The 12,745-nt window shown below is 35.0% G+C and overlaps 1 protein-coding gene across 2 annotated transcripts; it reads left to right on the forward strand.

Moving 5' to 3' along the window:
• Window positions 1-340: 340 nt before the first annotated feature.
• On the forward strand, window positions 341-12,508 carry calcrlb (calcitonin receptor-like b). 2 transcript variants are annotated; one of them, XM_016556897.1, is made up of 13 exons: window positions 341-405; window positions 5,333-5,431; window positions 5,726-5,873; window positions 7,113-7,226; window positions 7,328-7,440; window positions 7,562-7,653; window positions 7,748-7,874; window positions 7,989-8,142; window positions 8,243-8,303; window positions 9,717-9,783; window positions 10,831-11,049; window positions 11,495-11,536; window positions 11,647-12,508. In XM_016556897.1, exons 2-13 carry the CDS (start codon window positions 5,381-5,383, stop codon window positions 11,863-11,865), a joined length of 1,407 nt encoding a protein of 468 aa, XP_016412383.1. In that variant the 5' UTR covers window positions 341-405; window positions 5,333-5,380; the 3' UTR covers window positions 11,866-12,508. The 2 variants fall into 2 exon arrangements, with proteins under 2 accessions (XP_016412383.1, XP_016412457.1); XM_016556971.1 differs by lacking the exons at window positions 5,333-5,431; window positions 5,726-5,873 and having other exon boundaries at window positions 342-405.
• The last annotated feature ends 237 nt before the right edge of the window (window positions 12,509-12,745 follow it).

Here is a 12,745-nt window from a genome sequence, read left to right on the forward strand (position 1 = left end):
TCTAAAAGATTTTGTCACATGCTTTGACCTTCGTTTAAATGAAAGTGAACTAAATCAGACACAGGATTGGATAACTTAATATAATTGCGTGATCTGTTTATTTATGTGCGTATTCGTTCATCCTTTCATTATTTGATTTCACATTCGACTTTCCTTTAAATTAAATATGGGCACAGTCTAATCAAAGGCGCATTTAAATGTTGTCAGCGAGGCTGGAGACGGGACAGAACCAGAACGCTCGTTTGCAGTGTAACGGGACACTCAGATGAGCTGTGTGACGTCACAGGAAACCCGTTACACACTCCTTTGCTGCTTCAGGGGCCTCAACTCGTCACCGAGCACATCTCGCAGTACACACTACACACTACGTACTGCCGCAGCGGAGAACAGGACCGAGCTAACGAGGTAAGAGCGAGAATGTATTAATCTATGTCAACATGTAGATGTATTCTTCTTACGACGCGTATTTATCGATCTTGGTTTCTAAACTCACTGCGTACTTAAGTAAACTTTACTAGGCATCCTGCTGGGTCATATTGCTCAGAACTGAAATAGAAAACTTATTTCAGTTAATTTTCCTTTCTCAAATAATTACATTCTGTTAATTGCTGTTAGCGTGATGAGTCACTCTAAATTTGATGATTTATTAATTTTGCTTGTTATTCAAGAACCTTTAAAACTTGAAAGGTTCCTGTACCAACTTAGACTAAATCACTTTTTGTAGTAAAGACTGACAGTTATTGATGTCAGTTTGACTGAAGTGTTTTAGTACACTCATCAGTGTTCAGAATGATTACATTTGCAATAACATTTAAACATTACACAAATATAAAATGGTGAGTTTACATTACAATATTCTAAACAGTAGTGATAAACTGATATTATTGCTTAATATGCCAGTATTTGGCCATTTTAAGGTTATTAGCATTAACTGTAACCAACTTTCCGAGTGAAGTGGTTGTTCTGCCTAGTGTCACTACAACAGACTTGTCACTGCACATTTTCTTTCTTTCTTTCTTTTTTTTTTTTTTAAACTATCATTAGTTTAAATATTGTGGAAAATATGTGTTTATTTACATATGGCAATAATTTGCTGCCATTAAATTATAATTGCCGGTATTGCAGTCCTGGTGACACCCTAGATGCCACTAAAAAAGAAAAACCCTTATCAGCTGACCACTAATTAACAGCGATGTCTTTTAGTTGAACATTGAGGTTTGTAGCTGTGTTCTGGATAATGAATCTCTTGAACACTTAACACATTAAATAGTTTTTTTACAGCTCTGTGACAAGTCATCTCTGATGCTGCCCTGAACACCAGATTGTCCCATTCAGCTTTTCTACTGCAGTCTGTTTAATAATTGTACTGAACTAAGGTAAAATACGTTAAAACACATTTTATTAGAAAGAGAGAGAGAGAGAGCTTTGCCAGAGCAATGAAATTAATTTGTATACTAGATTACATTTAAGTGATATTTAGTTTTCAGTTTTTAGAGCAGCCCTGCAGTATAAATAAAATAAGAATATATATATATATATATATATCAGTTTTGGTTTATACCAAGTATTTCTAAGGATTAGGCTGTGTATTGGTAAATGCCTGTTCTCCTTAATTAATGCATCAGGGGACTGTTTAACAGAATTTTTAATTACATTTGATCACATTTTAATAAGGTATTTCGAGATTAAAAATACGTGTTTTAGGAAAAGTCATGAAAGTCATTTAGATGGTTTGGAGGGTTCTGACCAATCATATTATTTTGACTTGTATTAAAACTTGACATAGAGTACAACCGTTACTTAAATATAAATGTTGTCTGCTTACAGATTTCACATTACATTTTAAGGACTTACAGTTGTTGTTATTATTGTGTTAATATGAAACACATACACACAAGCAAAACCTTTACAAAAAAGGCATGAGATTTCAGCTTTTGAAATTTCTTTAAAAATGACAGAATGATTTCAGTTGAACAGTCTAACAGTTATCTCTGTGAGTTTGCACATGATTTCCGCTGAATACTTTAGGCTGTGTCACTTTAAGATAAATCCTTACGAGTGAAGAGTGGAAAAATTTGGTGTTATATCCACGGGTGTTTCCTAAACGGACATGAGTTAAACTAACTGTCAGTGGGCTTCCTGATTTAAGATCTGGAGAGTGGCTTTTTGCGACCAGGCCCAGTAGAGAGAGAGTGACAGGAGAGAAAGGGAGGGAGGGAATAGGTGGGAGGGTTTGGGTTTGAGAGAGAGGGGTCTCTGGGAAAGTCACATCTATAAACCACTCCTTTAACTTCACAGGAAGGGCAAAAAGTTATCATGTTTTAGCCCTCTGTTTTTCCACTAAATGCTGGGGTCATCCAATCATCCAAAATGTCTAGGAAAACACTTTATTTTCACATTCCTATTAGAATGACATCTAAGTGATGTATGCTCACCGCCAACACCTGAATGGCCAGATTTATCGTTTTCTTTCCTCTCTTTAAGTAGTTTTATGGAATGTATTTCTTTCATCACATCACTGTCTTTTTAATGTATATTTATTGTAAATCAAGAAAAAGTTCAGCCGATTAAGAAATGTCATTCATCAAAGCACACTTAGTACATTCACGCTGATAATTCATATAGTCGTCTTTCTTTCTTTTTTACATATCTTGAGTTACCCTTACTATAACTTCAGCATTTCTGTCTGAACTTTAGTTCTCAAAAGTATTCAATATACAAAGACAATATTGCTACTCTGATATCTTGGGATATCAAGATAGTAGATACAAATTAATCTGTCCTGTGAAGTGGCATGAATTTTGCATAATGAATAATGCAATACAAATATTATATGTAGTATCTCAATAAATAGCTGTCTGTTTATCTCGAATGAAGTACCGAGAGTGGATCTGTCAGGGTTTGGAGCTTACAGGACTGAGTTCTTGTATTCACATAAATGCTGATGTCCCAGAGACACATACATTCTATATTGACGGTGATTTACATTGCTTAGGCGAATATGTTTTGCCAACTGGAACTGAATTGGCTGAACTAGAAACAATTGTAGACACACTGGTGGAATGGTGACGGTAATGTAAAGGTTACAGCCAGTGCAATTGATTAATGTTTTCAAACAGGTTTACAGGAACCCGGTCTGACTGGACAAAGTTCTGGCCCCAAACTCTTGTCATTGTTTGCACAAATGTTGCTATGTTGAGCTGGCTGGGATGTTCAAATCAAGCAATGTACCACAATGTTTACACTCTTCAGTAATGTATTCTACCAATGTCTCAAAGTTATCTCTACATATTAGGAGAGAGTAACAACGAACATTACATTTAGATGTGTTGTATAAGAGTTGTTTTCAGTCCTGGCCCTGGGGGCCAACGGCACAGCACATTTTGTATGTCTTTTTTTACAGAATCTGACACACTTATATCTGATACTGTAGAAAGACATTCACTGAGCCTGCAACTACAACAGTTCTGGCTTGTGCAATATCTATACCTACTAATTCAGACAGAAATAGTTTATGAAGTCTCTGTGTCATTTTGCAGTGAAATTTCTGGAGGTGTGATTTGTAGCTGTTGTCAGAGATCTCATTCTGGACAGAAAATTAGGCATACAGTGACCCACCAAAATACTTCAGCAACAGTTAAAAATGCATGAAATCATTGCACTTAGATTAGATTACATCAATTCAAGTGACATTTTAAACAAAATATTTCACAAAAAGATGTTTGCTTTCAATGAAAAACAGATATACAGTACAGCTCAAAATTCTTTCTTTTTGTTTGGTTGTCAAACTTAATAGAAACAGTTTATAACAGTTTATGAGGTTACTCTGCTTGGAATTTGAGGAAAATATACATTTTAATCAGTTGGTAATAAAAATGGCTAAAATGGCTCAGAAAAGGTGAAGTTAAAAGGAAGTTCTAGAATGAAGCTCATCATTTGTTTGCAGGTGCCAAATGCTTTGATATTTTATTTATTAATCCATGTGTAATCAATGTACAATTCATGCCATTGTGGTTTAATTCAGTGGGTGCCCAAATGTTTTTTTGTTTTTTTTCATGATATCAGAGGGTGGCTTCCATACCTACCTACTCTATCCTTATTAACCATCTTTTTTCTCTTAAATATTCTGCATAATCTGATCTGTAATATCTGAAATGACCAAATGAATTAGAGAAATGAAAAAAGAAAATTATATTTTATGTGTTAGTCCCTGTTACCAAACAGAACATGCATGTGCCTGATGTGCCTAATGCACTCATTCCTTCTCATGTAATTCAGTTTCATGTTTTTAAATCAGATAGAGCAATCTGTACTCTATATGTAATACATTTATCATTATTTATGAAGCAAAATACTGGTATTATTACAGTAGTACAAGATAAAAAATCGTATTCAGAAATTTCTTCAAAAGTTGCCATTATTGCCATTTTGCATTGAGAAATATTTCCTATCCAAATGGAAGTTATAAAAAACCCACACGTTCGCTAATTCACTTTGTCTGGACTTCTGGGAAGCATGTTCATTTTTGAGACTAAAGACAAATCCAAATGGATAATTTTCCACATATGAGTCTAGTCATGTGGTTTCGGGTCCCCATCCAAGCAGGAAATGTTTGGAGGCCGAACAAAAGAATCACATGACGTTTCAGCCCCTTGGCCATGGCCATACCGACAGGTATTAATTTAAAAAGGAAATAACAACAGAATCAAGGCAGATGTTAAAGATGTTTTGGAATGCTCTGATAGTTCCACATGAAACACCATAAAAAGAATAAACCGGGGTTGTGTATAATCAAACTGTAGTCCAGGATGTCATAAAACATTAGCATGTAAAAATAGTGAATACTTTTTTTGCAAGCAACTTTATTGTGGCTAAAACAGATCTTCCTATGCTTTGAAACTGATTTATGATGTTATCTATCAAGTGAGCCAAAACAGCCACGGTGAACCATGTAATGCATGTTTAATGATGCCTTCTTGCCTTTTGTGGCGATTATCGGCGCCCTGATGGACTGAACTTTCACGTAAAGCAGGCTTTGATTCTACCCTCTTTTCCAACTTAACAACAGCGCTATTACCGCACTCCTGGGAGCGACAATAGGTCGACAGTTCACCTGGCTCCAACGGCTTGTTTTCTTGGAACTGGGAATTTACTGTCAGCTTGACAAAAATAACCATCAGAAATCCTTTAGGGAAATCCCTAATTCCATGTTTTCATTGTAGCTCACCTACACTCTTTGTTTAGCTTAACAATTAACCTAAATCTATTAGCAAAGTGTCTGGTCATCGCTCAGTACTTTTGATGTCAAACAGATTACTCTGTTTGCTTTCAGCGGAAGCATTCGGATCATTTGGATACACGAAAGCCAAACACTGGAACCATGTTTGGATGCTGGATTACCTCATTTCTCTTTCTGTCGGCAACCTCTGAGGTATTTGTTTGTCATAAACAATTTTATACAAAAGTTATACACAGATTTATGTCATTTTATTGGGTTAGCTTGCTAGCTATCATTAACTCAAGTGTAACGAAACAAACTGATCCATGAAAAGTACTCAACAAACAAACAGTCATTTGAGTGTGCATCTCCAACTGTTATGCAATTCAAAGGTCCTGGACAGACATACAAAGATTTGTTTTCTAAAGTTTATGTATCTGCCATTTTTGACATTCATCATCTAATGTCATTGTTGATCTCTCTTTTGTTTTTCATATTTGTGAATAGTTTTTTGTAGGGGTCCTCTCAGAGAACAACACTGGAGGTACGGCACAAAAGAAAGGCCATGAAATGGGCTTCACTCGTCACAATATTTTGACCGCCCAGTTTGAATGTTACCAGAAGATTATGAAAGACACTAATCACAACAGAACAGGTGAGAGAGGTTCATATTTCATTTGACTCTGAGTAATAGCTATATACTACAACTCAGTCAGTCTTTAACTTGGATGGTCTTAAGAATATTAGGGGGCATGGACCGAATCGGATGATGTTTTGTCACATCATCCTGGAACTTACAGTAAGGCTCTTATGTGAACAGATGATTAATTGGAAACATTGGGTGTGTCCTACAACATACATTTGTTCATCTACAGAAGCTCAACATCAGCTGTCTGGCCTCTGAATTAAGATTCATTGCTGTCTACGAGACACAAGTTATAATTGAAGGACGGTGATTAAAGCTTGACAAGGGGAGGCGGATGTTCTGTAACAGCTGTTAAAAGCTGTTTGGCAAAGACCCCCAAAACTGAGGATCCATTTGCAACTCAATAGTATGATAAAACATTTATAGAGTGCAACAGTGTCCACCCACATTTTCTGGACATGGCTTCCATTCATTTTTCCCATAGGGATTAAAAAAAAAAAGTCTTCATGAAAGAGCCACAAACCAATGCGGCTAGCTACAAGGTGAATTACAGCATTACAGACTTTGAATGAAGCAAAAAAGGATTTGAAAAAAGACAAAGGTTCAAGACTTTGAACCTTTAATGACTTTAATGAGGTGAAGAACTACAATCACTTTGCGTGTGTGTGTGTGTGTGTGCATAAACAATATAGTTTACATTTATTGCAAAATATGCATATATTTACAAATATTTAAGTAGTTGAGTGTGTTGTTACATAGGAGTGGGTGTTTTCTGCTAAGAACTTTTGGCGCGATTTGCTCACCACGACTCTCTTGGTGGAATTTTCTTTACAGTAGCATGGGTAATGTAGTTTACACCGGAAATATCACTGTTAAACATGATTCTTTGAAATATAGGTTGAAATAATGCAAACTGATGGCTTCAATAAACGCATATTCCATTGACAACCTCAAAGATCACAGTAAAATATATCTGTCTTTAAGGGTCAAGTTATTGTTAAAAATAACTTTACCTATGGAGAAAATGAATGGAATAATTACCTCCGGAATCTGCACTCTATATGCAGATTTATTGTTATTATTGATAAAAGATCTTTACCGTCTTTACAGCAGTCTTGTCTGAGAAGCCGATTGCCAAATGTAGACACAAAATACTAAGACCTGTTTTACATGCATGGTTTAAGAAAGACCAAAACTACAAGTTCCAAGTTTTTATGTTATTAATAACTGCAAATAACTCTATTGCAGGTGGCTCTATGTGTAAACGGACCTGGGATGGATGGATGTGCTGGGAAGATTTGGAAGCAGGAGTCACTTCAGCTCAGCACTGTCCAGGCTACTTTAATGATTTTGACACCTCAGGTGAGTCGCATGTTAGATTTTCTCTCTTTTTTTGCCCATTGAATGAAGGTTACTTAATACTTTATATAAAAGCCTGACTAATCCAAATTGTGTTTTATCAGAAATGGCAACGAAGATTTGTGTTGATTCGGGCCACTGGTTCATTCACCCAGAGAGTAACAGAACATGGACAAATTACACGGGCTGTAAGCATAAATCTAATGATCACAAAAGGGTGAGCTCTAATTTAGGACTACAGTGGTCCATTCTATCTTCAAAATTCACACACTTTGCTTCACATAACTTTTGCTTTTGTTCATATGGTAAGTTTTGTATATCTATCCTCTTCTTTTCAGACAGCACTTAATCTCTACTACTTGGCTTTGATTGGTCATGGATTGTCGCTGATATCTTTGTTTACTTCTCTGGGGATATTTTTCTATTTTAAGTAAGTAATGTGGAAAAAACCTTGTCGCCATATCATATAAACGTACCTCCCTTTCCACCCAGTCTAATATAGTTTGCTGTTTTCTTCCACTCAGGAGCTTAAGTTGTCAAAGGATAACTCTGCACAAGAATCTGTTCTTCTCTTTTGTGCTAAACTCGGTTATAACCATCATCTTTTTCACTTGTGTTGCAAACAACCAAGAAGTAACACAGGCCAACCCAGTAAGTGTACAAAAAGAATAGTGGGCTCTCATGTCACGCACACTATGACCAGGAATGTGTTTTAAGAAAGTGAACAGGGTCATTTTGATTTGACATTGATGTTTTTTCTCCCAGGTGAGCTGTAAAGTGTCCGTGTTCATCCACCATTATCTCCTGGGCTGTAACTACTTCTGGATGTTGTGTGAGGGAATCTACCTGCACACGCTCATTGTGGTGGCAGTGTTTGCTGAGAAACAGCACCTCATGTGGTATTACCTCCTAGGATGGGGTACGTTTTTAAAATTGCCTCGCTAAAATGCACCAAAATAAAGCGGCTTTCTGTTTTCTGCTCACATTTAATGATTTTATTCTTTTCAAATGTTTTCCAGGCTTCCCGTTAATACCTGCATTCATCCATGCAATATCCCGAAGTTATTACTACAATGACAAGTGAGTTAAATCGAATACACTGCAAAAAATGGCTTATCTTACTTAGTATTTTTGTCTTGTTTCTAGTCAAAATATCTAAAAATTCTTAAATCAAGATACTTTTACTAGATAAGCCAATTGACTTAAGATATTTAGTCTTGTCTCCAGGGGAAAAAACTAAATTAAGTGCATTTTGCTTAAAACAAGTAGAACTATCTGCCAGTGGGGTAAGTAAAATGCTCTTGTTTTAAGAATATTTTACTTACCCCACTGGCAGATAATAGAAACAAGACAAAAATACTAAGTAAGATAAGCCATTTTTTTGCAGTGTAGGAATTTAAGAATTCTGATCCTGCTTAATGATTCTGGTTGTATAATGATTCCAGTAAAAAAAAATTTTGAGGAAGCATCCCTCCTCCTCTTTAATGTTATATATTAATGTTGAATGTTAAATATACAGTGTGTATATATACACTACCAAACATTTTGGAATTATTAAGATTTTTTAAAGAAGTCTTTTGGAAGGCGTCTCTTATTCTCATAAGGGCTGCATGTATTTGGTGAAAACAGTAAAAACGAATATTGTGAAATATTATTACAATTTAAAATAACAGTTTTCTATTTAAATATTTAAAAATGTAAAAATGATGGCAAAGCCGAATTTTCAGCAACCATTAATTCAGTCTTTTTAATATGCTGATTTAATGCTCAAGATGTATTATTATTAATGTTGAAAACAGTTGTACTGTTTAATATTTTACTGTGATACACTACAATTCAAAGGTCTTCGGTAATTAAATGGATATTTAAATGCATATTTAAAAAAGAGAAATAAATTTTTTTTCATCAAAGAAGCATTTAAATTGATCAAAAGTGACAGTAAATACTTTTATAACGTTATTATAAATGTTGTTCATTTGAAAAAAAAAAAAAACTCTTTTCAACATTGATAATTACAGTTTTTACTGTATTTTTTAATAAATAAATGCAACCCTGGTGAGCATTAGAGATTTCTTTCATTCAACATTAAAAATTATTAATTATTCCAAACTTTTTACCCTTAATGTATATTTCTTTTTTTTTTTTTTTGCCAATTCTTTCTCTCATGTCCAATTTAATTTCGACTGCACAAAAAAAAATCTAATTTCTTATGCTGTAGATTGTAGCTAATAAACACTGTTAGAGCATTGTAGTACCATGGAACCAATTATAAAAACTGAATTAGTTCTCAATTTCGAATTCAGTGTCAAAAAATGTACGTTCAGTTCATCCCAGCTTCTGTCAGGACACAGGAATACAGTGACCAAGCAGAGTCTCTGCAGAACATCTTGTGAAATCATAGCAGTGATGTCACTGAACAATTAACAAAGTGTCCATGCATTCATTGGTTCTGCTTTCCGTAAATCTGAACTTTTCTTACGCTTTTGTCCACAGCTGTTGGATAAGCTCGAACACTTCTCTGCTCTACATTATTCATGGTCCCATCTGTGCAGCCCTTTTGGTAAGCCTGTTTTTCTTTTTCTAGTCTTATTGTCTTTCACTATTTCATTTTCTCACACTTTATCTCTCTTGGTTATCTTCTACCCACCCTTGGAAATGTATATGTATCTGCATGATCTTGATTTAAAAAAATCAGCTTAAGCTCTGGCAGTTTTAATCAAAGTGCCGGGTTCTCTTTATTGTTTGTGTTGATGTCAGTTCTGATTAGGAATGAATTTCAATGCAGCCCATAAAAGCATGTAATGAATACATGCCCAGTATCAAATGAATCTTGGACTGACTTCTGCAGTGCTGCAATTGCCAGTTTAAAGCTGATTTTGTGTCATTATACAAAGTTATTGCTGTTTACAAGAATATTTATACTTTCAGAATTGGTTCAGAATTGGTTGATGACAAATATCCAACCAATACTCACAGGAAACCGTAACCGTTTTACGAGGTGGCGATTTCATTTGTATGATGTGAATCATACAAAAATGTAGGATTTTTAGAAAGAAAGTAAGCATTAGGATCCACCCCTGCTGGGATGAAAGCAGATTGTACGAAAACGTATGGATAAAATCATACAAATTAATATTAATTAGCCAAAAGTCGCTAAAAAAATATAAAATAGTGAAAAATGGCCATGAGACTATGTTGGAATGTCACAATCTCAATATAATAACCGATTCTTAAACTATTTGGTCCACCAGCAGTCTTGAATATATGGTTGTATCCGTGGCTGTTTATATGACAATTTACAGGTATTTTGATAGCCTTGTATATCTGAATATGTCTTTCCAGGTAACATAACATAATCCAAACTTTAGAATTGACCTTTTAATCCATATTAGAATGTACAGTGGGGTCCAAAAGTAACTTTTTATTAAAACCTGAAAATAAAAAGAATGTTTAACATTTCGAAAAATTTAAAAATAAAGTCAATATGTGACATAGTGTGTCTTTACTAGTTTTGGTTTAGAAGTAATGTAGTGCATTCCTTTCTTTCTTTCTTTCTTTCTTTCTCTGTCTGTATAGTTAATTTTTTTTCTCTGCTTGGTTTCCACAGGTTAACCTCTTCTTCCTTTTAAACATTGTGAGAGTGTTGATCACTAAGCTGAAGGTGACCCACCAGGCAGAATCCAGTCTGTACATGAGGGCCGTCAGGGCCACCTTAATTCTGGTACCTCTGCTGGGCATTCAGTACTTACTGCTGCCCTACAAACCCGACGGACGGCTCGCCGCCGAGATATTTATACACACAATGAACATACTTATTCATTACCAGGTAAGTGTTGTTGACAACAGAAAAAGAATCAATTTATTAAAAAAATTAAAATGACAATAAATAAATCAACTTGGACTATAAATATACATATTTGAAACTTTAATGAATTAATGTTTAAATTAGTGCTGTCAAACGATTAATCGCATCCAAAATAAAAGTTTTTGTTTACATAATATACTGTATGTGTGTATACTGTGTATATTTATGATGTATATATAAATACAAACACATGCATGTATACTCAATTTAAATCTATTGTCTACATTTTTTGTTAATGTGAAAAGTGATTTATTTATATTTTTATTTTTTAATTAACCTATTAATAATTGTTTTCTTTTTCATTTTATATTTTAATGGCATTCACACTCCTCCATACACATTGGTTTACACTAGAAAAAAAAACAGTAACTTTGAAGCTTATAAAATAATCCTTTTTTTTACACAGGGCCTTTTGGTTGCCACTATATTTTGCTTTTTCAATAGTGAGGTAAGCAATTTCAATGCATTCATAATTGTTAATGCTTTCCTTGCGTGTAGATCAAAACATAAAGATATTTGTCATTATACTTACTATCTGTCTGTATTTTGTTTGTTTAGGTGCAAGGTGTGTTACGAAGGCACTGGAACCAGTACCGCATCCAGTTCGGCAGCACATTTGCAAACACTGAGGCCCTGCGTTCTGCATCCTACACAGCCTCCTCCATGACGGAGGTCCATCGATGTTACAGCATCGACGGCCACATGGAGACTCTGAATGGAAAGGGTTTTCACAATCTGGAGTCCACCATTCTCCGATCAGACAACCTGTACATGTGAGAGACTCTAACTCTTTGACCTTTGGGAGAACAGCCTCATGGAGAGGACCACTGACTGAGATGTGTGTGAGAAGAGGCCTACTGGACATACATCTGGTTACTTTGGACTACAGACACCCAGAAGCCTTTCCTTTTCCGTAGAGGCCTTAGTTATCTCATGTTTATGGATGGGAACTGGAGAAAATACTGTATTTTATATGGAATATTAAAGTCACGTGAACCTTTTCCATGATGATCCAGTGGAACACTTTGGAGAACATCACAAATTGTCAGTCTTTCAGATTTCTTTATTGAAATGGAGGTGTTCAATGGGTGAAACTATGAACTGAAGATCACACCCTAGTGAAGCTTTTTCTTTATGGCACTGTGTTGTTTTAGTGAAGGTTGAGCCACACTGATGCATTGGATGATGGATTCCACATCTATGGATCTATGGAATATTCTGGCTCAAAGAACCTGTAGTAGAAGAAAGGAATAAACAATTAAAGAGATGAAATCAGTATGATGTGATTCCAGAAGATACTGTTGACCTTGTCCTGCTCTTTTTGTTCATCCTGAACTTCATCTAGTTATCAGTTATGTGATTAATTTGTGACCCTGGACCACAAAGCCAGTCTTAAGTAGCAATAGCCAAAAGTACATTGTATGGGTCAAAATGATAGATTTTTCTTTTATGCCAAAAATCATTAATATATTAATTAAAGATCATGTTCCATGAAGATATTTTGTAAATTTCCTACCGTAAATACATCAAAACTTCATTCATTTTTGATTAGTAATATGCATTGCTAAGGATTTTATTTGGACAACTTTAAAGGCGATTTTCTTAATATTTGGATTTTTTTGCACCCTCAGATTCCAGATTTTCAAATAGTTGTATC

This window comes from Sinocyclocheilus rhinocerous, unplaced genomic scaffold (genome assembly GCF_001515625.1).
Source record: "Sinocyclocheilus rhinocerous isolate Xijiao unplaced genomic scaffold, SAMN03320098_v1.1 scaffold2596, whole genome shotgun sequence".
In the NCBI taxonomy this organism is placed as follows: Eukaryota; Metazoa; Chordata; class Actinopteri; order Cypriniformes; family Cyprinidae; genus Sinocyclocheilus; species Sinocyclocheilus rhinocerous.